The sequence below is a fragment of the Erythrolamprus reginae genome, unplaced genomic scaffold, assembly GCF_031021105.1.
Source record: "Erythrolamprus reginae isolate rEryReg1 unplaced genomic scaffold, rEryReg1.hap1 H_44, whole genome shotgun sequence".
Classification (NCBI taxonomy): Eukaryota; Metazoa; Chordata; class Lepidosauria; order Squamata; family Dipsadidae; genus Erythrolamprus; species Erythrolamprus reginae.
In genome coordinates, this window is record NW_027248500.1 from 38,962 (window position 1) to 61,257 (window position 22,296).

At 41.4% G+C, this 22,296-nt stretch overlaps 1 protein-coding gene across 2 annotated transcripts in view; it reads right to left on the reverse strand.

Annotated features, from left to right (window-relative positions):
• LOC139155676 (cilia- and flagella-associated protein 47-like) overlaps positions 1–22,296 on the reverse strand; it is a 302,888-nt gene that overhangs the window by 38,358 nt on the left and 242,234 nt on the right. For both annotated transcript variants that reach the window (XM_070730919.1, XM_070730918.1), the window contains 2 exons: positions 18,894–19,089; positions 3,756–3,983 (listed from right to left, as the gene is read on the reverse strand). In XM_070730919.1, the coding sequence (XP_070587020.1) occupies positions 3,756–3,983; positions 18,894–19,089 (424 nt within the window). The remainder of the gene's footprint in view (positions 1–3,755; positions 3,984–18,893; positions 19,090–22,296) is intronic.

Genomic DNA, 22,296 nt, shown 5'->3' on the forward strand with positions numbered 1-22,296 from the left:
ATGACGTCGGACCGCCAATTTGTGTTCGTGTATACGAGTTCTCAATCTTTTTGCCGTTTCCCCCACATAGTGGTGTGCACAATTATTGCAGTTTATACGGTAAATTACCGAGGAGGACTCCTCCTTCACTAAGGTTTCCTTCAGGCACATTACTGATTTTCTCAAAGTTTGATCTGGCTTGTGCGCTACTTTGACCCCGTGGGGTGCCAGTATGCGTGCGGCTGTTTCGGATACCCCTTGTATGTACGGGAGTACCCTCCACGCTGATGTTTCATTTGCGCTTTCAGTAGGTTGCCGGAGTCTAGGTGTGATGCACCGTTGGATAAAATCTCTCGAGTAGCCATGACGTATACAAGTTTGATAAAGATACGCTCGTTCTTTTTGTTTGGCTGCCCGTGTGCTACAGTGAGTTTTTATCCTATTAAATAATGTCCGTATACAACTGACCTTATGTGCGTTGGGGTGATTGCTTTCGTTGTGTAATATGCGGTCCGTGTTGGTGGTCTTCCGGTATACCTCCGTGTCGATGCTTCCATCTGGGTTCCGGTTAATCTGTACATCTAGAAAGGCCAGTTTACTGTTGGCCTCCTCCTCCACCGTAAACTGAATGTCCGGATATATGGAATTAAGAATTCCCATAAACCTGATTTTATCCCGTTGTTTAATAATGGTAAACGTGTCGTCGACGTAGCGTGTCCAGAACTTGGGCTTATATATTTCCATGGCTTCTCTTTCCAATTGCTGGAGAACTGCTTCTGCAATCACGCCTGAAATTGGGGATCCCATCGGCGTGCCCTTTATTTGTTCGTATATCTGGCCGTTGAATGTAAAGTATGTTTTTAGGCAGAATTTTAATAGTTGGATGAGGTCATCCGTGCTGAGGGCCTTACAGTGTTTTGGTTCTGTTGTTGCCAACAAATTGCTAATGGTTTGGATTGCTAGATCCTGGGGGATAGATGTAAATAGTGAAATCACGTCGAGTGATACCATTACCTCATCTTCCTCCACCACCACCCCTTTAAGCTGTTCTAAAAAGTCTGTAGCCGAATGTACGGTGGTGGTGGTCCCTTCAACCAGCCATTGTAGTTGGCCATGTAGCCATTTGGCCAAACCAAATGTAGGGGTGCCACGGAGAGAAACAATGGGGCGTAAGGCGGAGGTACCCTTACGCCCCATTGTTTCTCTCCGTGGCACCCCTACATTTGGTTTGGCCAAATGGCTACATGGCCAACTACAATGGCTGGTTGAAGGGACCACCACCACCGTACGTTCGGCTACAGACTTTTTAGAACAGCTTAAAGGGGTGGTGGTGGAGGAAGATGAGGTAATGGTATCATTCGACGTGATTTCACTATTTACATCTATCCCCCAGGATCTAGCAATCCAAACCATTAGCAATTTGTTGGCAACAACAGAACCAAAACACTGTAAGGCCCTCAGCACGGATGACCTCATCCAACTATTAAAATTCTGCCTAAAAACATACTTTACATTCAACGGCCAGATATACGAACAAATAAAGGGCACGCCGATGGGATCCCCAATTTCAGGCGTGATTGCAGAAGCAGTTCTCCAGCAATTGGAAAGAGAAGCCATGGAAATATATAAGCCCAAGTTCTGGACACGCTACGTCGACGACACGTTTACCATTATTAAACAACGGGATAAAATCAGGTTTATGGGAATTCTTAATTCCATATATCCGGACATTCAGTTTACGGTGGAGGAGGAGGCCAACAGTAAACTGGCCTTTCTAGATGTACAGATTAACCGGAACCCAGATGGAAGCATCGACACGGAGGTATACCGGAAGACCACCAACACGGACCGCATGTTACACAACGAAAGCAATCACCCCAACGCACATAAGGTCAGTTGTATACGGACATTATTTAATAGGATAAAAACTCACTGTAGCACACGGGCAGCCAAACAAAAAGAACGAGCGTATCTTTATCAAACTTGTATACGTCATGGCTACTCGAGAGATTTTATCCAACGGTGCATCACACCTAGACTCCGGCAACCTACTGAAAGCGCAAATGAAACATCAGCGTGGAGGGTACTCCCGTACATACAAGGGGTATCCGAAACAGCCGCACGCATACTGGCACCCCACAGGGTCAAAGTAGCGCACAAGCCAGATCAAACTTTGAGAAAATCAGTAATGCGCCCGAAGGAAACCTTAGTGAAGGAGGAGTCCTCCTCGGTAATTTACCGTATAAACTGCAATAATTGTGCACACCACTATGTGGGGGAAACGGCAAAAAGATTGAGAACTCGTATACACGAACACAAATTGGCGGTCCGACGTCATGAACAGCGTTCCCAGATTTGGATACACATGGAGGAGCAGGATCATGGCTTCGATTTCCAGGGAACTGAGATTCTGGCGCGAGATGAAACCAAGGGAGGTCGCCTCCTAAAGGAAGCCTGGTTCTCCAATGAAAATTCTTTAAATAGACATATTGATATGCCATCGGCATACCAGGCTTTAAGGCACCAGCAACGACTTAAAGGGGATAGGTCATTAGGATTGGATAAAGCCCCTAACAGAATTCCCCAGGCCGGGCATAGAAACCAGTTAAATGAGGGTAGAGCAACCCCCAACGGGAAGCAAGGGAACATACTGGAGCAACATGGAGGTAGAGGGGGAGGGGCACAATGCAGTGCCAACACAGGGGACAAGGGGGGATTAGAACAGTGCAGACCTAAGACGAGGGCATGGGCAAAAAAATTGCAAGAGCAGACATGTACCACTATAGAAAATAACAACGATAATGGGGGGGGGGGAGTAATACCAAACACCTCCGAAGTATTGCCTCATAACTCCACCTCCTCCCTTGGGGAGGGAAAGAGGCAAAAGACACAAGTAAAAGCGGTAGATCCCCCGTTAGCCAGCATGAGCAAGCCCACAATTAGGCTTGCCGCAGAGGGGAGGGAAGGGTGTGGCCCTATGACGCGGGCAATGAGCAGACTGAATAATGCTTTATAAAGGTGATTGTCTCCCATGGCATTTTAATACTCTGACAAAGTTAGCAGCACGCTAACGAAAGCTAAGTGGTTTTATTAAAGTTTCTATGTTCCGGTGATCGAGATGGCTGCTGCCTCATCATATATATATGTCACATATATATGTATGTCATATATATGTCACATATATATGTATGTTACACTTCCTATTTTGATCAAATCTCTTTCCAATATACTTATCTGCCCCCATGATACTGATTTCCTTGTAATAACAACTACAGTTACAATGAATGTATTAGATTTCCCCCCCAATTCAGTTCATATAAAGCAATAGCAGTGATGAATTTTGACCGCCGTATATATACTTTTTGATCTTGGATAACTGTAATCATAAAGTATTATTGCTCTAATCATTCTATTTAAAGGTCAAATTTATTTATTAGATTTGTATGCCGCCCCTCTCCGAAGAGTTTCTATACAGGTTACTACTACCATTTCATTTCTAACTCAAGCTTGTTATGTCACAGAGAATTAATAATTCCCCTCATGTATTTCTTTCTATATGCTAACTTTTGAACAAAAACCTATAGCAGATGGTATATGCTGACACTCTTTCTAAAGTAATTTTTTTTGTACTAGCCAAAATTTTTAGTACTTTAGCAATAAAATATGGGTACATAAAATATTTCAAATTATGCATATACTTTCATATAAGTAAAATAATTTTGAGCCCTGAAATGTGTTAAGTTACTTAATTGTCTAAGAAGTCATATTGCAGCTACCTGTTTCTTTCTTCATCAACAAAGAATACATTCTTCAAAAAAGACAATGGCTTTGAAGAAATGAAATCAATGTGGCAGCTGAATCCAATGCAGCTTCCTTCTGGTGTTATTTCAATTCTATTGCCTTCAGGAAAGTGCACCCTTAAGGGATGTCTCTGTTGAGCACTAGTACCACCATCGCAATCTCCAGAATCAAGTTCTGGAATTTCAACTTGTAAAACCGATGGCCTGTTAAAACCAAGAGAATAAGACATAAAATTTCAAAGTTACAGGATTTAAATTAATAATTTATTAAATTTATTTGACACCTATCTCATCATTAATCTAAAACAGTAATTTTTAAAGGAAAAACACACAGTGAAATGTAAATTATCAATAAAATCTCTGTTAAAATAGCTAGATTTAAAGGAAAGTTACTGAAAGTTACATTTAACTTAACATTACTTACTGTGGGGTGGGGGCAGTGCAAATCTCTAGGGTGAGTTTACTCCAGAGGGCCGGCCCCCCCAGAGAGAAGGCTCTTCTCCTAGGACCCACCAAGTGACATTGTGTAGTTGACAAGACCTGGAGAAGGCCAACTCTGTGGGACCTAACCGGACGCTGGGATTCGTGCGGCAGAAAGCAGTCCCGTAAGTAATCTGGTCCCGTGCCATCTAGGCCTTTATAGGTCATAACCAACACTTTGAATCGGGTTCAGAAACCAATTGGCAGCCAGTGCATTCCATGGAGTGCTGGAGAAACATGGGCATACCTTGTCAAGCCCATGATTGCTCACGCTACAGCATTCTGCACAATTTATAGTTTCCGAACACTTTTCAAAGGTAGCCCCATGTAGAGAACCTTGCAGTTGTCAAATATCGAGGTGATAAGGGCATGAGCGACTATGAGCAGACGCTCCCTGTCCAAATAGGTCAAGGTCATATTGAGTGGATTTGTTTTCTTCCTTTTTGAATGGTGCAGTTCCACATGATTTAAGAAATTTAACTTCAAAGTCTTTAAAAAATGCAAAATGATTCAGAACTGCAATGTTGAATCATTCAATTTCTTTAATAGCCTGGTAACCATTTGAACTCTGACAGGGTCTGCAAACATCTGCTGCATATGATTACAAAAACCCTGGAAATTCTGAAGGAGGGGGCTATGCTGCACAAGCAATGGAATAGCCCACTGAGCTGCCCTTCCAGATTTATCACAAAGCCAACCTTATCTCTATTGAGAGGAATGTCAACAGCTCTGAGATTTATGAACATTTGACATTGTCCCAAGAAAGCAGGAAATAAGACAGGATTATCAGTAAATTTATCTGGCATGGCCAGATGGCAGATTCCACGAGGAGGAAGCAAAGGCTGGGCTGTGTGAGCTTGGACTTGAATCAACTGATTCACCAGAAAATCCAATTGTTAATGAATCTGCTGTTGGTCTGCCTGATAATTTTCCATGACATCACTGAGTGTGCATAAACAGGGTGATGAACAATCTGTTCTGGCTGGATCAGCTACCGACTATAATTAAAGATCACATAGAGTCTAAAAATATCATATAAATAAGATATATTGCGTAAAAGATTTCAAGGCATAAAATAGTTAATAGTCAAAGTTTCTTTGTCAGCATGTCCACCACCATCAACACAGTCATGAAACTGACGGAAGGGGGCAAATTAGTCAGAAATCCACACATAGAGTTTTGGAGAGGGGCGGCATACAAGTCTAAATAATGATGATGATGATGATGATGATGATGATGACGATGATGATGATGATAATAATCCCCACTGATGGGTATGCCTTGTCCTGGTAGTGGGGCTTGTGTGCTTCAATGAAGCTGAGAGCTGTGCTGGTGGTAGTGTAAACTACTGGGAGGTCTAACCTTGCCGGAGTGGTCAAAGCAGAGGAGCCAGACTAAATGAGCTACAGGAACAAAACAAACAAAGCTTAAAAATCAAAAAGCGGCAGAAATTCTCAATGTCAGAGAATTGCACAATCACAATGTGTTATTACAACTCAGAGCCTGAAAAACGTGGATATCAAAGACGGATGTTCCAAATATGGAAACAAAAATATGCAGACTCAAAAATAACGGAACTTCGACTGGCCGATCAGCAACAACTCATAATCAGGAACCAAATGTTCAGTGAAGTCGAATTAGAAGAAATATAGAAAATTTGCAAAATAGAAATACCAAAATCTGATCTGGCACCAGCAGAAGCTCCAATAAGATCTGGAGTCACTGCACAACTGGAACCTGATGAAAACTTGGAAAGACAGCAAGAAGCTGCAGATGTGACACTTGGCACTATGACTCAAAGGCAGCAAGAACTTAAGGACCAAATACAGTGGTACCTCATCATATGAACTTAATTGGAACTTAATTGGTTCCAGGAGGAGGTTCGTAAGGTGAAAAGTTCATAAGATGAAACAATGTTTCCCATAGCAATCAATGTAAAAGCAAATAATGCGTGCAAATCCTTCAGGAAAATCCCAAACTTTAGAAGGGAGGTGAACAGAGGGCAGGGAAGAGCAGCTAAAGGGGGCGGGTGGAAGAAGCAAGGCTAGGCTAAAGGGTGAGTGGGAAGGAAGAAAGGCAAGGGGGCCGCCCCTTCCTTTTCTTTCTTCAAAAGACACCCTTTCAGTGCCTTTGCAAGCACCTTGTTCTCTGCAAAATCTTTCCTCCTCCAAGCCGCCACTCCCTTTTCTTTCTTCAAAAAAGGAGAAAAAAAGAAACCCCTTCATCCCAGCAGCAGCTGCTTGGGTTCGTAAGGTGAAAATAGTTCGGAAGAAGAGGCAAAAAAATCTTAAACAGAACCTGCATCAGCAAACAGATAAGAAAACTGAAAAGCCAGAGGTGAAAATAACAACAAAGTTCTGGAAAGATCTCTGAGAGGTCGAAAAGGACTATAACAGGAGTGCTGGGTGGATAAAGGAGTTTGAGAAGGAATTCTCAGGGAGCAATATGCAGCAGCTGAAGATAACACCTGAAATGATTGCAGAAAGAGTGAAGAGGGTAAAGAACTGGACATCCCCTGGCACTGATCAGCTGCATGGTTTTTGGCTGAAATACCTGACCAGCCTGCATCCAAAAATGGCCGAATTGTTCAACAAAATGCTGCAGACAGGAAATATCAGTGAATGGCTTATAACTGGCAGAACATATTTAATACAGAAAGATGCAGCGAAAGGAGCCATACCAGGAAACTACAGGCCAATAACATGTTTGCTGACCATGCTCAAACTGCTGACAGATATCATAGCTGACAGAATTCAGGACTACCTAGAACAAAATGACATCATGCCAGTGGAACAAAAGGGCAATAAAAGACAAAGCAGAGGTACGAAAGACCAGCTCCTAATTGATAAAATGATTTCGGAGAACTGTAAGAACAGGAAAGCAAACCTATACATGACCTGGATTGACTACAAGAAAGCCTTTGATTCATTGCCACACAGCTGGATCATAAAATGCCTGGAAGTCATTGGAGTCAATGAAAACATCAAGAAATTCATAGAAAAGGTGATGAAATATTGGAAGACTGAGCTTTTTGTTGGGAATGAAAGCTATGGACTGGTCAACATCAGAAGGGGCATCTTCCAGGGGGATTCTTTGTCCCCATTGCTATTCATCATCGCTATAATCCCGCTGTCACTCATCCTACAGAAAACAAACCTAGGCTACCAAACTGTTAGGAATTCACCAAAAATTTCACACCTGCTGTATATGGATGACCTGAAGTTGTACGGAAAATCAGAAACTGAGATACAGTCACTAATCAACACTGTGCGAATCTTCAGCAATGACATCAGCATGGAGTTTGGCCTGGATAAATGTGCCACAGTGGCACTGAAAAAGGGGAAAAATCACTGAAAGTGAGGGCATTGAAATGCCAAATGGTCAAACCATCAAGTGCCACCAGCCAGAAGCCTACAGATACTTGGGCATCTTGCAACTGGATAATATCAAGCATGGCCATGTGAAAACTGTGATCAGCAAAGAGTACATCCAGAGGACCAGAAAAATTTTGAAGAGCAAACTGAATCGTGGCAACACTATCAAGGCTATAAATACTTGGGCCGTACCTCTCATTAGATACACAGCTGGCATAGTGAACTGGACTCAAGCAGAGCTGGACAACCTGGACAGGAAAACCAGAAAATTAATGCGCTACACCCCCGCAGTGATGTTGACAGGCTGTATTTACCAAGGAAAATAGGCGGCAGAGGACTTTTGCAAATGAAGCAGACAGTGGAAGAAGAGAAGCATGCACTAGCTGACTATGTGAAGGGGAGCAAAGAGTCAGCATTGATGGAGGTCAACAATAGGAAGCTTCTCAAGGTGAAGCAAATTAAGGACCAATGGAACTTGTGCCGGAACTACCATTTACCAGTGGCAAAGAACTGGTGGGATCATAAGGCCGAAAAAGTGGTCAAAAATGAACAAGCAAAACTACTGTCGGACTTCCGACTTCAGACTGACCGAATTCTGAAGCATAACACACCAGACATTGTGATCGTGGAGAAAAAGAAAGTATAGATCATCGACATTGCAATCCCAGGAGACAGCAGAATTGAGGAGAAATTAGTGAAATATGAAGATCTAAAAATTGAGCTGCAACAACTCTGGCATAAGCCCGTGAAAGTGGTGCCAGTGGTACCTGGCATGCTGGGCGCAGTACCAAAGGATCTCAGCGGACATTTGAAAACCATTGGAATTGACAAAAATCTCCATCTGTCAATTGCAAAAGGCCGCTTTGCTGGGATCGGCAAACATAATTTGCCGCTACATCACGCAGTGCTAGGTGCTTGGGAAGCGCCCGACTGGTGATGAAATACAAAATCCAGCATAGTGATCTCGTTTGCTGTGTTGTACTGACATAATAATAATAATAATAATAATAATAATAATAATAATGCCTCCCCAATTTCTATCCTTTGTTGGCAAAGGCTGTAACAATCCAGGATGCACTCCTGTGGCTGTCTTTGTCATGCTGAATATTGACAGCCCCAGAGACATTCAGAGACATTCAGTAATTAAATAGTTAACTGTGAGTGTTTTATTAGATCCTCCTACTCTGATGTAAAATCCTGCCACGTCATTATACCTCACATCTGTCTTCATCCTTTTCTCCATATTTGCTAGTCATTCCTGTCTTAGCAGCCATCATGTGAAGATGTATTTTTCATTTGTCTCTTGTGACATATTTAATTTTCTACTTTTATAATGAAAAAGAAACCTTGCTTTGAAAACAAATGTCTGCTCTCAATCCATTACCTCCAGGATGATTTAAGGTTCAAACGGACTTTAATTACGCTCATCCTGACATGGCAGCAGAGGTCGGTTTAATCTATCTTAAATATACCACTAACGAATCTCTGTAATGCCTGCTAAGCGTAAGAAAGAATTATTTACAGAGTCGTTCTTTGCCCAAATGTCAGAAGATTCTGTAAAACTAGTAGACAGCTCAGGTCAGCCGATTTATGACCCAAGAAATTTAGAAGCTGTAATGATCTCTTCCGAGTCATGTAGCCAGACAATTTCCGAATGCAGTGCGTCCATTCAACATGGCGCCTCGCTAAAGGCAAAAATGAAACTGAGACATTCCGATGACCGAGAGTCTGTAAGGAGTTCAGCTAGCAGTCTGGATTCAATTAATGATATTGACAGAGTAAATAGCTTAATAGCACGCTTAGAACAAACCCTCCAAGATACCCAAGCCTTTGTCTAGACTTCTATCAGCAGAGAGGAATTAATCTAGATGAAAAAGAGAAGCTAACAATGCACCGTTGTCTGGATGACATTTTTAAATATAGAAAACAGTTAAATAAACTAAGAGATATTCAAATGACCATATTAGAAAAAGAACTAGAAGCAGAGATTAAGGGGGATGCCAGAGCTGAGATTTTGGAAGGATCTCAGAGTTTAACTGCCACGTATATAAACAAAGAAGAAAAGCTTAAAAGTTATCCTGAAACACCATCTGGTGGCCAAATAAAAAAAATTGCAGCCTGTTCAAAAAATAAGCTCAGAAAAATCTAAACGTTATCCTGCAGCACCATCTTGCGGGTTGTGAGTCCCTCCTGGTGAAGTTGGACTTAGGGGTTCAAGTGGGCTTGTTGCTCACGTACCTGCCTCCCAGCTGCCTGTCAAGAGCCCTGCCTGGGCTGCTCGAGGAGGTAGCCGGGCTGGCGGTAGGACTCCCCAGACTTATTGGCCACCATGACAGCCATGGACCTGACTCAAGTAGTACAGGGTCCGACCCATGAGGGGAGGCACGCACCCGACATGGTATTCCTCTCTGGGCAATTGAGTAATGATCTGAGACTAAGGGGCTTAGAAGTGTTGCCTTTGTCATGGTCAGACCATTTTCTATTGTGGCTTAACTTCCTGGCTCCAATCCTTCCCCGCAGGGAGGCGGAACCGATTAAGCAGTAATCCAGAGGGTTTTCAGAGGGCGCTTGGGGTTATTCCAGATGCACTCGTCCACAGTTTGGTGGAGTCCCTTGCTGAGGCCTGGAACAAGGCTGCAGGGGAGGCTCTTGACCGGATTGCGCCGTTGCGACCTCTCCACGGCACTAGACCCTCTAGAGCTCCATGGTTCAACAAGGAGCTCCGGGAGTTGAAACGCCAGAAGAGACGTCTAGAGAAGCGATGGAGGAAGAGTAAGTCTGAATCCGATCGAACACTTGTAAGAGCTTGTATTAAGACTTACAAAGTAGCACTCAAGGCGGCAAGATGTGCGTATCATGCCGCCTTGATTGCATCAGCGGAATCCTGCCCGGCCTCTCTGTTTAGGGTGACCCACTCCCTTCCTAACCAGGGGGGAGTTGGGGAGCCCTTACAGAGTAGTGCCGAGGATTTTAACACATTTTTCGCTGATAAAATCGCTCGGATCCGGGTGGACCTCGACTCCGATTGGATAACAGAGTCGACTGACAATGAGTCAGTCGAGGTGACTGGGGCCCGTACTTGTCCACCTGTCTGGGAAGAGTTTGATCCAGTGACACCTGATGAAGTGGACAAGGCCATTGGAGCTGTGAGCCGTGTCCCTCCTGGCTGGTTTCGGCCAGCAGGGAAGTGACATGGAGCTGGGTCCAGGAGATTGTCAATGCTTCCTTGGGGAGGGGGTCCTTTCCAGCTCCCTACAAGGAGGCACTTGTGTGCCCCCTCCTCAAGAAGCCTTCCCTGGACCCAGCCATTCTTAACAACTATCGGCCAGTCTCCAACCTTCCCTTTATGAGGAAGGTTGTTGAGAAGGTGGTGGCGCTCCAACTTCAACGGTCCTTGGAAGAAGCCGATTATCTAGGCCCTCAGCAGTCAGGATTCAGGCCCGGCTACAGCATGGAAACTGCTTTGGTCGCGTTGATGGATGATCTCTGGTGGGCCCGGGACAGGGGTTTATAAATTAAAGCCTGGAGAGAAAATTGCTTCACACTTATTTAAACTTCTAGCAATGCAAAAGGATCTGATAGAGAGGGGCTATCAGATTGATGACATCCAGATGACAACTGCCATAATCACGTCCCTCAATTATGAATGGAAAGATGCCATTACAAAGTATAACAACATACCCTTAGCTCAAAGAACTATGTCCAGAGTTTGTAAGCTTTTAACAGAAGAAGTGATTATGCAAAGTAGACTCAAAACTACAGCACCTGGTTACAAACCTACAATGAGTTGCAGCTACCAACAAAGGGGCTACACTCCAAGATATCCATGGCACAATCAGCCTAGAAGAACAGATTTTCAATGCTCTCAATCTGGCGATTCTCAACGCTCCCAATATCCTGCTCAGCCCAGAGGAACAGATCCTAGGGGTTCCAGAAGCAGAAGCTCCAGCAACTACAGATCATCTCAATGAGGTTCTAGAGGTGACCCACATGCTTACATCAATTCTTTGGTCCTGAACAATGTTCCACAAAAAAGTCCACAGTATGACATTTGACATTTATGGACATTAGACAGCGGAGCAGCTTTTCACATCATCTACCAAAGAGAACTTTTCACAGAATTTCATAAGACTGATATTAAAGAATTACATGCAATGTCAAATCACTTATGCAAAGTCGAAGGAGAAGGAACTGTCTACATAAAAGAATTAGACCAAATGATTCCACATGTTCTATACGTTCCACAAGCTACAAGCAACTTACTCAGCACATATCGCCTAAATGAAGACTTAGGTTCTGAAGTGATTTTTAAACTAAATGAAGGCTACATTGTCAAGAACGGAAAATTCATTGCTACTGCTTTTCCAATTAGAGGTGTTTACTACTTAAAACCAAATCCTCATGTAAAAGTTTATGTACGTATAAAAGTTCCAAAGGGCGAAAGCACAGGTCCAGAGAGAAAATCTGTTGCCACTATAGAAACAAAGGCTCCTAAAGCCAATGAGGTCCAAGAGGTTCCGCATGATGTTGCAAATGTTAAATCTGTATTAACAAACAAATCTTTTCATTCCAGGTGTGTTCACCGATGGCACCGTCGTTTGGGCCATGCATCTTATCCAGTCTTATCCAAGATGCCTGAATTTGTAAATGGTTTTAAGGTTGATAGTAATTGCAAAATTCATTTAGACTGTTCTGTTTGCAACTCATCTAAATCTAAAGCTGCACCTATTGCTAAGCATGCCACACGTTTGCTTTACGCAAAGAAGCCTGATATTCAAAACCTCCACATTTTTGGCTCATACGCCATGGTTAACATTCCGCTGGTCCAAAGAAAGAAAGGAGGTCCAGTAGCAGAAAGACTGAGATTTATAGGTTTTGATGAAAGTTCTAAGTACTACAAATTTGCTGACACTAATCACAGAGCTATTTCCAATTCAGCTAAAGTTGAGGAAGATACAAATTGGTCCAGAATACACAGTAATGATACTTCAGTTTATTTTCCTAAGGATGATGTTCAAGGTACAGCACAACCTGATCCACAGGCAGCTGTTCCAGATGTTGTTTCTACAAAAGATGATACACAGTCTTCAATAGTCGCAGATGATGTTCCTAGCAATGCAATTGGAGATGGTGATGATCAAAATGAAGGATGGACCACAGTTCCAAGATGTTCGGAGAGAACCACAAAAGGAATTCCTCCAAAGAGATACCAACAGCAAGTATTACACAAACCTTTTCCTTTTCTTTGTAACAATGTTACACTTCCTCCTGAGAAACTTTCTCAAATAAAACATTTACCTGAATCTGAACAAGAAAAATGGTATGAGGCTATGGAAAACGAACTGGACAGAGCGCACCCGGGTTCCAGGATCGAGAAGGGGATGTCTGGTACCTGCAAAAACGTCTTTACAGATTGAAACTGTCCGACCTCATGTGGCACCGTTGTCTCATTGACACACTAAATTCAATGGGCTTTATTAAGTCCGACTCTGATGAATGCGTGTTTACAAAAGGGCAAGGTAACGTTTATGAAATTATACTTGTTTATGTTGATGACATTGTTTACATTGGTCCTAACAAACGTATGAGTGAAGTTTTTGCAAAAGGTTTAGAACGACATTTCACATTGAAGAGCTTAGGGCACATACATGATTATCTAGTTCAGATTGAAAAAACTGAGAAGGGGTTTTGCCTCTCACAAGAAAACAAGATTGATCAACTTTTGCACAATTGCAACATGACTGACATCCATGTCGATCTCCTATGCAAACTGATTTTTACAGGTTGACACAACAAGATAGTCAATTTGAAGACCAAACACTTTATCGGTCAGTCATTGGGTCACTGTTATACATTAGCAGTTGGACAAGTCCCGACATTTCACTTAGTGTGAATCTTTTGTCAAAATACGTTGGCAAAGCAACTACATTTCACTGGACAAGCATAAAGAGACTGCTGAGATACATGAAGCACACGAAGAACCTGAAGTTGTTCCTAGAGCTGAAACACGACACGTTTCCTGAGTTAATTTGTTATGCAGATGCTGATTGGGCAGGTGATGAAGAAACATGAAAAAGTACTTCTGGTTATATAATGTTTTTGAATAGTTGTCCAATTTATTGGAAAGTTAGAAAGCAGAATTTTATTTCATGTTCTTCCACTGAAGCTGAATATGCTTGTGTTTCTGATTGTTGTAATGCATTAACCTGTGTTTCTGGGGCGATCCCATGAAACCAATTGTTATTATGGAGAACAATGTTTCAGTTACGTTCATATCTGAAACTGAATATGTTGGATCGTGTTCACGGCACATCGACATAAGATATAAGAATGCAAGAGAATACGTAAAACAAGGATTCATGAAATTACTTTATGTGCCCACAACTGAACAGATTGCTGATGTGCTGAATAAACCACTGCCAGCTGACCAACACGAATACCTAGCCAAGAAAATGTGCCTTATGTGAACCAATGTCACTGATGACTGCCAAAGAAGGGGTGTCACGCTGAATATTGACAGCCCCAGAGACATTCAGAGACATTCAGTAATTAAATAGTTAACTGTGTGTGTTTTATTAGATCCTCCTACTCTGATGTAAAATCCTGCCACGTCATTATACCTCACATCCGTCTTTATCCTTTTCTCCATATTTGCTAGTCTTAGCAGCCATCATGTGAAGATGTATTTTTCATTTGTCCCTTGTGACATATTTAATTTTCTACTTTAATAATAAAAAAGAAACCTTGCTTTGAAAACAAATGTCGGTGCTCTCAATCCATCACCTCCAGGATGATTTAAGGTTCAAACGGACTTTAATTACGCTCATCCTGACAGTCTTGCCTTGATGGCAATGAACACAAGAGGTCACATAGGAGTGGACTTCATGCTGAAGTCTAGGCCACCAAAAAGTTTGAGAAACTAGATGAAGGGTCTTGAAAATACCAAAATGTCCTGCTGCAGGACTATCATGGCACTGGTTCAAGAGCATTCCCGCTGGAACATGCAATTTATCTTGGAAGTGGAGCAGGCTGTTGAAAAAAGTCCAAGGAGACTCAGGGCCAAGTTCTTGTTTCCATTGCTCCATAAATTCATCCCACCGCTACACTTCCTGAATCTGTCCTAATAGATCGACTGGATCTTGCACGTCTGTGATCGAATCAAAAGGCAGAATGGTCGAAATCCACAGCGGATCCTTGACGTCAGAGTATTCAGGTTTGCGGGACAGGCATCCGCTCACAGGTTATGCCAACTTGGGGTGTAGGTGACTTTAAGATTGAATTCGGCAAAGAAGAAGGACCAACATATCTGATGCTGATTCAGTTTTCTCATGGTTTGGAGGAACTCCAAGTTTTTGTAGTCAGTTCGAACTTCCACTTGATGTTGAGCTCCTTCAAGGTAATGTCTCCAAGTCTCAAAGGTGGTCTGGATGGCCAACAATTCCTTCTCCCAAATAGTGTAGTTGCACTTGGATGGTCTAGGTTTTTTGGAATAATAAGCACACAAGAACAGAGGCCTGCCATCCTCACGCATTTGGAGAAGCACGGCTCTGACGGCAATGTCTGATGCATCAACCTCCACCACAAAGGGACGATGCGGGTCTGGATATTTGAAGATGGGTTCTTTTATGAAGGCATTTTTTAGGGTCAGGAACGCATGCTGCTCAGGAGTGCCCTACTGGAACATGACTTTCTTTTGCAGGAGCTGAGTGAGGGGCGTGGTCAGAGTGGCAAACCCCAGGATGAGTCCACGGAGTGGGGCGGCATACAAGTCCAATTAATAAATAATAAATAAATGAATGTCCGGTAATAGTTCACAAACTCCAAGAGTCTTTGGATGTTTTTCATCTGATGTGGAGGTTGCCACAGTTTCAAGGCCTCACCCTTGCCAGGATCCATCACAATTCCTTCTGGGGAAATACGATGTCCCAAGAACTCAATGATGGTTTGATAAAATTGACACTTTTCCAACTTGACATAAAGGTGTTGTTCTCTCAGACGTTGCTGATGGCCACTTTGGAGATGCAGATGGCATGATTTTAAAACTGTCTTTGAGGCAGAAATACTCTGGAGCTCACATCTGGTCATACAGGAACATTGTTCATCACACTGAAGTCTCTTGAGACTGTCCCTTATAAACCCCCAAGGCATGGCAAAGTATCCCATGGAGCTACTAACACACATATCCATTTTCCTAAGATACTCTTACCTGCTCACACTCCTCTCACTCTGGTGTCAAACAGGAGCTCATCTTTTGATTCCTCATCAACATCCTCTGACTCACTCAAAACCAACTCTGCAGGTGCCACAGTCTCTGGTTGGTGTCCAGTCTAACTCCTCAACCTCATCACTCTCAGATTCAGATGTTAAGAACACTGGCCTAGGATACCAAGATTGACCCAACTCTGGATCCTCGAAATCCATGACCAGCTGAGCCAGACATGGACAGTCACAACAGTCATTAGGACAGAGAGTTTGGAACTACAAAACCCTTTTTTCTCTATCTCCCCTTCTCTCTGTGTGTGTGTGTCTCTCTCTCCCCCCTCTGTCTCTGTATATTTCTCCCCCTTTCCCTCTCTATCTCCCCCTATCTTTGTGTCTTTCCCCTTCTCACCTCTTTGTATCTCTGTGTCTCCATGTCTCTCTCTCCCTCTTTGTATATCTCTCAGTATCTTTCTTTCCCCCCCCTCTCTCTCCCTCTCCCCCTCTATCTTTCTCCCTCTCATCCCCCTCTCTGTATCTCTGTCTCTCTCTCCAACTCTGTATCTCTCCCCCTCCTCCTCTCTATCTAACCCCTCTTCCAGCATACTAGACCCTCTTTTACAATATGACTTATAACAGTCATTCAATGACCGTTCAAAGTTACAACTGAAAAAAAGTGATTTATGCCTGTTTTTTGCACTTTGTTGCAGAATCCTCACATGATCAAAATTCAGATGCTTAGCTTAACTGTAGTGATTCACTTAACAACTATGGCAAGAAAAATCATAAAATGGGGAAAATTCAATTAACAACTGTCTCATTTAGTAACAAAAAATTTGGGATCAATTGTGGTCATAAGTCAAGGACTACCTGTATTAGTCCCGTGCCAGAGCCTCCAAATTTTCTGACGGTATATTTATCAAATGCAAAGCTATTCTAGGAAAATATACCTTGTTTCACTTCCCTGGATAAGCAATTTTCAAGGCCTATGAACAGTAAAAAAAGGCTAGCAGATCTTAAAGAAAGCAAAATGAAACATTGTTCTAAGCATTAATAACAGTTCTGAAATATATTATACCAGTATTATAAAATAAAATTCAAATATATTCTAACAGCCTCACTAGATCAGATGACTAGCAGGTATGACATGGGAATATATTATAACTATTTATGAAGAAAAAACTAATCACATGAATGAAAATGATAAAAGTTCAGGTTTTTAGATTTCTAAAAGTACAGAAACTATGAAATGTAATACACTCTTGATACATTAAGACAGCTTGGGTTTGTCAGGCACAAAATTGAATAAAAATCATCCTTGTTCTCATCTTTATGCAGAAGTAATAATTACTCTAATCAAGTGGCCTGCAATAATTTAGGTACACACAAAAAAAATTATAATGCAAATGCATTATGCAGATATTATTTTCAGCTTTCTGGTATTTGTATAACTAGGTATTTCATGGAATACAAACCATGCTGTCTTTCTTTCCTCCAGATTAAGTAACTGCTCGGCTTCTCTAGGCATTGTCATATGGGTGTGTAGAGGTAGAACTGAGGCATCTACTGAAGGAGGGGCTAAAAGGTCCAACAATTCATTGGCAACATTGAAAAACTTGCAGTCAAGAGAATTGGGGGCAGGACCCACAGGTGGGGATACCATCATACTTCGGCTCTTCTGCCACGCGGAGTAAATCACAGAATCCTCTATTGCACACTGATTGTATTTTCTTTGGCAGTGAATTTAGCTATTTTTAAAAAACAGCTGTTTGTCAGATTGCAAGAGCCTAAGAGTAAGCTGGGTACTTTGGAGCTTTGCACTTGAGGCCTAATTACTTTCCAGCCAGCCCCACCCATTGAATACCTAATTAAGCATGCATTGCTGTGGCCTAGAGCCCAATAGGGAAGTGCTGTGGGAGTGAAAGCTCACGGTTTCCCTCATTTTCATCGGAGCTCTCAACAACTACTAGAGCTTTAAGCTTGCAGTTTGCCTTTGCCTTTGCCTTCTGGGCAATCAGGGGTAAGAGGAGAGCATTTTCAGCTGTCAAAGGATCAGCTTCACTAACACCCACTCCCCAAAAGCTAGCAGCATGCACCTAAATTGCCCTCAGTCATCCGGCAAGTGCTTGTTTGTTTTTCTTTGGCCACACAATCACTAGCTGCAAGAGCCTTAATTGCCCTTAATCATCGGGCAGATGATTTAACTCCCAGCCTTTGTTACCTAATCTATAATATGCACTAAAGAGCATGTCTATAAATTCCTTCCTCTTTTGGTTGTATTTGTGTAAACCAGGGGTTGTCAAACTTAATTGGTGACCCATGCACAGTGCCAGAACCTTGACTTCTGCAGAAGAGCCATACTCAAGGGGCCAAAGAGCCGTGTGTTGCTCGCAAGCTGCAGTTTGCCAACCCCTGGCTTAGAGTTACATCGCCTTCGATGGGATCTAAATGTAGTTCATAAAATCATCTGCCACAATGTCCTACCTGTCAATGAATATTTCAGCTTCAACCACAACAATACACAAGCACACAACATGACATTCCTGGTGCTGATGCTCTTTGAAGGGAAGCCGCCAGAGCTGCCTCAGCAGTTGTCTCTACCACTACCAGCTAACTTAGCAATGCGCCCCCCCTTGTACCTGCCACCTGTAATGTGATGCTTTGTTGCTGGGTCCGGAGCGGAGCTTCCAGGAGCCCCTGGCAGGGATTCCCCACATGCAGCTGTGGGGAACTGGGCAGGGCACATCCAGCCAGTGGAGGAGGCCCTCAGCGTGGCCCTCGGCTCCATCAGGCCCCACTCCAATCTCCCACCTTTGGCAGCATCCGTAGGGCTGAAGCACCGGCCTCCTGCCAAGGGCTGCCAGGTGATCTTGGCAACATTCAGTGTATAAGATGCACCCACTTTTTGACACACTTTTTTTGAAGTAAAAAGGTGCGTCTTATACACCGAAAAATACAGTTGTAATAATAATGATAACCATAACCATAACAATAATTTGAAATTATATACACAAAATAAATAATCACACCTAATGAAGTCAAAATTTGAATTGTAAATTACCTTAAATAATCCTGGGGAATTATACAGATATCTGCTCCTGTTTTAACATTGAGAGGAACAGGAGTCAAAATCAAAAGCTGAGGTTCAAAGTTAATTTTATTTGATTTCACAATTCCAGATAAGCTGATTGTTCTGTAAACAAGTAGCTCCTCATTCAAAAATACAGGCAATTGAGCTACATATATTCCAGGCCAATCTAAAGAAAAAAAATATGTACATGTCTTTATTGAATAGGTCATATCGATGTTATAAAACATTATTTCCAAATGAAAGCATGAGAACATAATATAGGATTGGAATTTCTGATCAGTATTAACTTTTTTCTACAAAAAGTATTTTTCAAGGTTAATTGTTAATTACTATGAATGTGTTAATAATAAAATCCATCAAACTATTAAATCCAATATCCAAGCTTAATTTTGATCTTCGAAGTAACCTCCTATATTTCACAACAAACACAGCTTTTATTATAGCAATAGCACTTTTATATGTCATGAAGAATGGTTCCTCTAATTATAGGATTGATTGAAATGCATTGATTTTCACACAAAAAACCTAAATTAGAAGCAACTAACATTTTATTTGGTCAGTAGCACATAAATAATATTTCTAATTTAAAAATTCTTTCCCTTTCTTCTTCACTAAATCAGATTATTAAGCCAGTTATCAAACATCTATACAATTGGAGAGGGACAGAGTCAATGGCTGCGACAGCACAGAGTTCCTCTTCTTCCATGGGGGATCTCCGAATCCTCGTCACCTGGGGGTCCTGGTTCCTATGTAAGCTGGCCAGATCCTCCCTGGAGGTGAAGAGGGGGTCACTGTCAGGGGTCTGGTTTAGGGGCAGCATACCCCCCCAGACGAACCAGCTTGATCTCCACTGGCACCGGTGTGAAATTAGCCAGGTTGCCATGCCTGAGCCGACCTAAGCTGTGGTGCCGACACCACAACACAAGGATTGAAGCAGTGAGGGAACACCTGGGAAGAGAACCTTAACAACTGTGCTGGAGAGATGAAGTCCGAACTTCAAGTTGTGCTAGTGAGTGAAGTGGCCAAATAGAGATTTGAGACTGTTTTAGTTTATTTTGGAATTGGAATAAATATTTGCCAGAAATGGAAGGAAGCAGCTGTATCTTCAGTGAGACAGCAAAAGCTTCTGAAACAGCAACAGTCCAAAAGTGGATTTGCTGGCTGGAGGAGTCATTACAAGAGAAATTTTGGATTTATTTTCTGACAGATGCTGCCCTTGTTTTGGGAACATCTTATCTACTATAGTGAATATTCAAAGAACCTTCTTTGTTTACTTGTGAGTGGGAAAAGGTGTATATCAGTTGTTACTGTTGGACAATGGAAAAAACCTAAGAACTGTCTGAGTGAAGCGAGTAGACTGAATATTATGAGAGAACATCTAATTATGCTATGTATACACAAGTGACAGAATGGAGAGATGTGGTAAAGAAAGAATAATAGAGGAAAGAAAATTTGGACAACGATGAAACTATAAAAGAATAATTGATTTGATAAATGAATGAATTTATGATCATGTCTATTTGAAATTATAATATCTTATTATGCAATTGGGAAATACAATGGAAGGAAGGGTACAAGAAAAAGAAATACACAGGGTGAATATGACTAACATTTAAAAACCTACACATTGAACAGGATAATTATTTTTTGAGATGAATTTATGTTTGATGTAACCTTGATTTATATTACTATACTTTATTCTTATATTATATTGCATGAATTGATGGGAAGAACGGAAGGGGAAAGAAGGAGGACAATGATTTAAATACTATTCCTGGGAATTATACAATATTGATTGTGATAATTAAAGATAAAAATTTATAAAGATTTAATAAATTATCAAAATAAAGATTTAGAAATTAGATTTAGATTATCAAAATAAAAATTTAGAAAAAGACCATAAATAATCAATTCATTAATGATGATGAAATAATGAGATATAGGAATTATGGAATAAATGGCATAAGAAAAGACACACTGAAAAATATAAATAGATTTGGGAAGATGATTACACTGGGTTTACAGTGAAAGAATATGAATAGATTAGGGGAGATGATTAAACTGGGTTTGCAGTGAAAAAATATAAACATGATTAGGGAATATGTTTACACTGGGTATACAATGCATAGGGTAGGGAAGATTATTACACTGGGTTTGCAGTGAGAATTATACTGAATTAAAGTGAAGTACAAATAGAGTAAGATATTACAATTACACTGGGTATGCAGTGAAAGTACAATTAGAGTAGGCTAACATAATGAAACACTGAGAATAGCATGAGCCGAAGTGGTGCAGTGGATAGAGTGCAGTACTGCAGGCCACTAAAGTTGACTGCTAGATCTTCAGGTCAGCAGTTCAAATATCACCACCAGTTCAAGGTTAACTCAGCCTTCCATCCTTCTTAGATGGGTAACATGAGGCCCGGATTGTGGGGGCAATATGCTGGATCTGTTAAAAAAGTGCTATTGCTAACATGTTGTAAGTCACCCTGAGTCTAAGGAGAAGGGCGTCATTAAAAAAAATTGAATAAATAAATAGATGGATGGATGGATAGATAGATAGATAGATAGATAGATAGATAGATAGATAGATAGATAAAATGGTAGGTGAGAATACTTTGTTAAAGATTTTTGAATAAAAGAAATTGCTTAGATGGATTGATAGTTTAATATTATACTCTAATTGGGAAGTGAGTAATGTCCTATTAAATTTATTGTGTTGATATGTAATGATAGAAATTAAGTAGTTTTAATTGATATAATTTGGTTTTCTTTTCCTTGGGAATGACATGGTTATGATAATATCTTTTGAGATTTGGATGATAATGTAGGGATAATTAATATTTAAGAATAATTTTTATTTTGAAAGGTAATTGGTGTAAGATAAGGGTGAAGAATTTTTTAAGAAGTAAATAAGGATGTATGACAATTGAAAATAATCACTTTGGCTTAAATTTAATAACAGTGAACAGGAACAGTGGTCGTGACCCTCTATATTTAACAATCTTTTGCTGGTAAGCACTATCCGTTCTCTTAACCATGTTACCACTGCAGCCAGATGATATGATTTCCAGTCTGGTAGTCCAAAACCTCCTGTCTTCCTTTTATCTTGCAATAATTTTATTTTAATCCTCAACTATACATTTCTACCACATGTCCATTCAGTGAAGCAGTGGAAGTAATGTGCCGGTGTCTAGAGGCTGTTAGGGTCTGGATGTTAGGGTTAACAGGAATAGATGAAACCCCAATAAGACAGAGTGGCTGTGATTTCTGCCTCCCAAGGTCACCTCCATCTGTCAGTCCATCACTCTTGGGCAAAACCCCTCAGAGAGGGTCCACAACTTGGAAGTCCTCCTCGATCCACAGCTGACTTT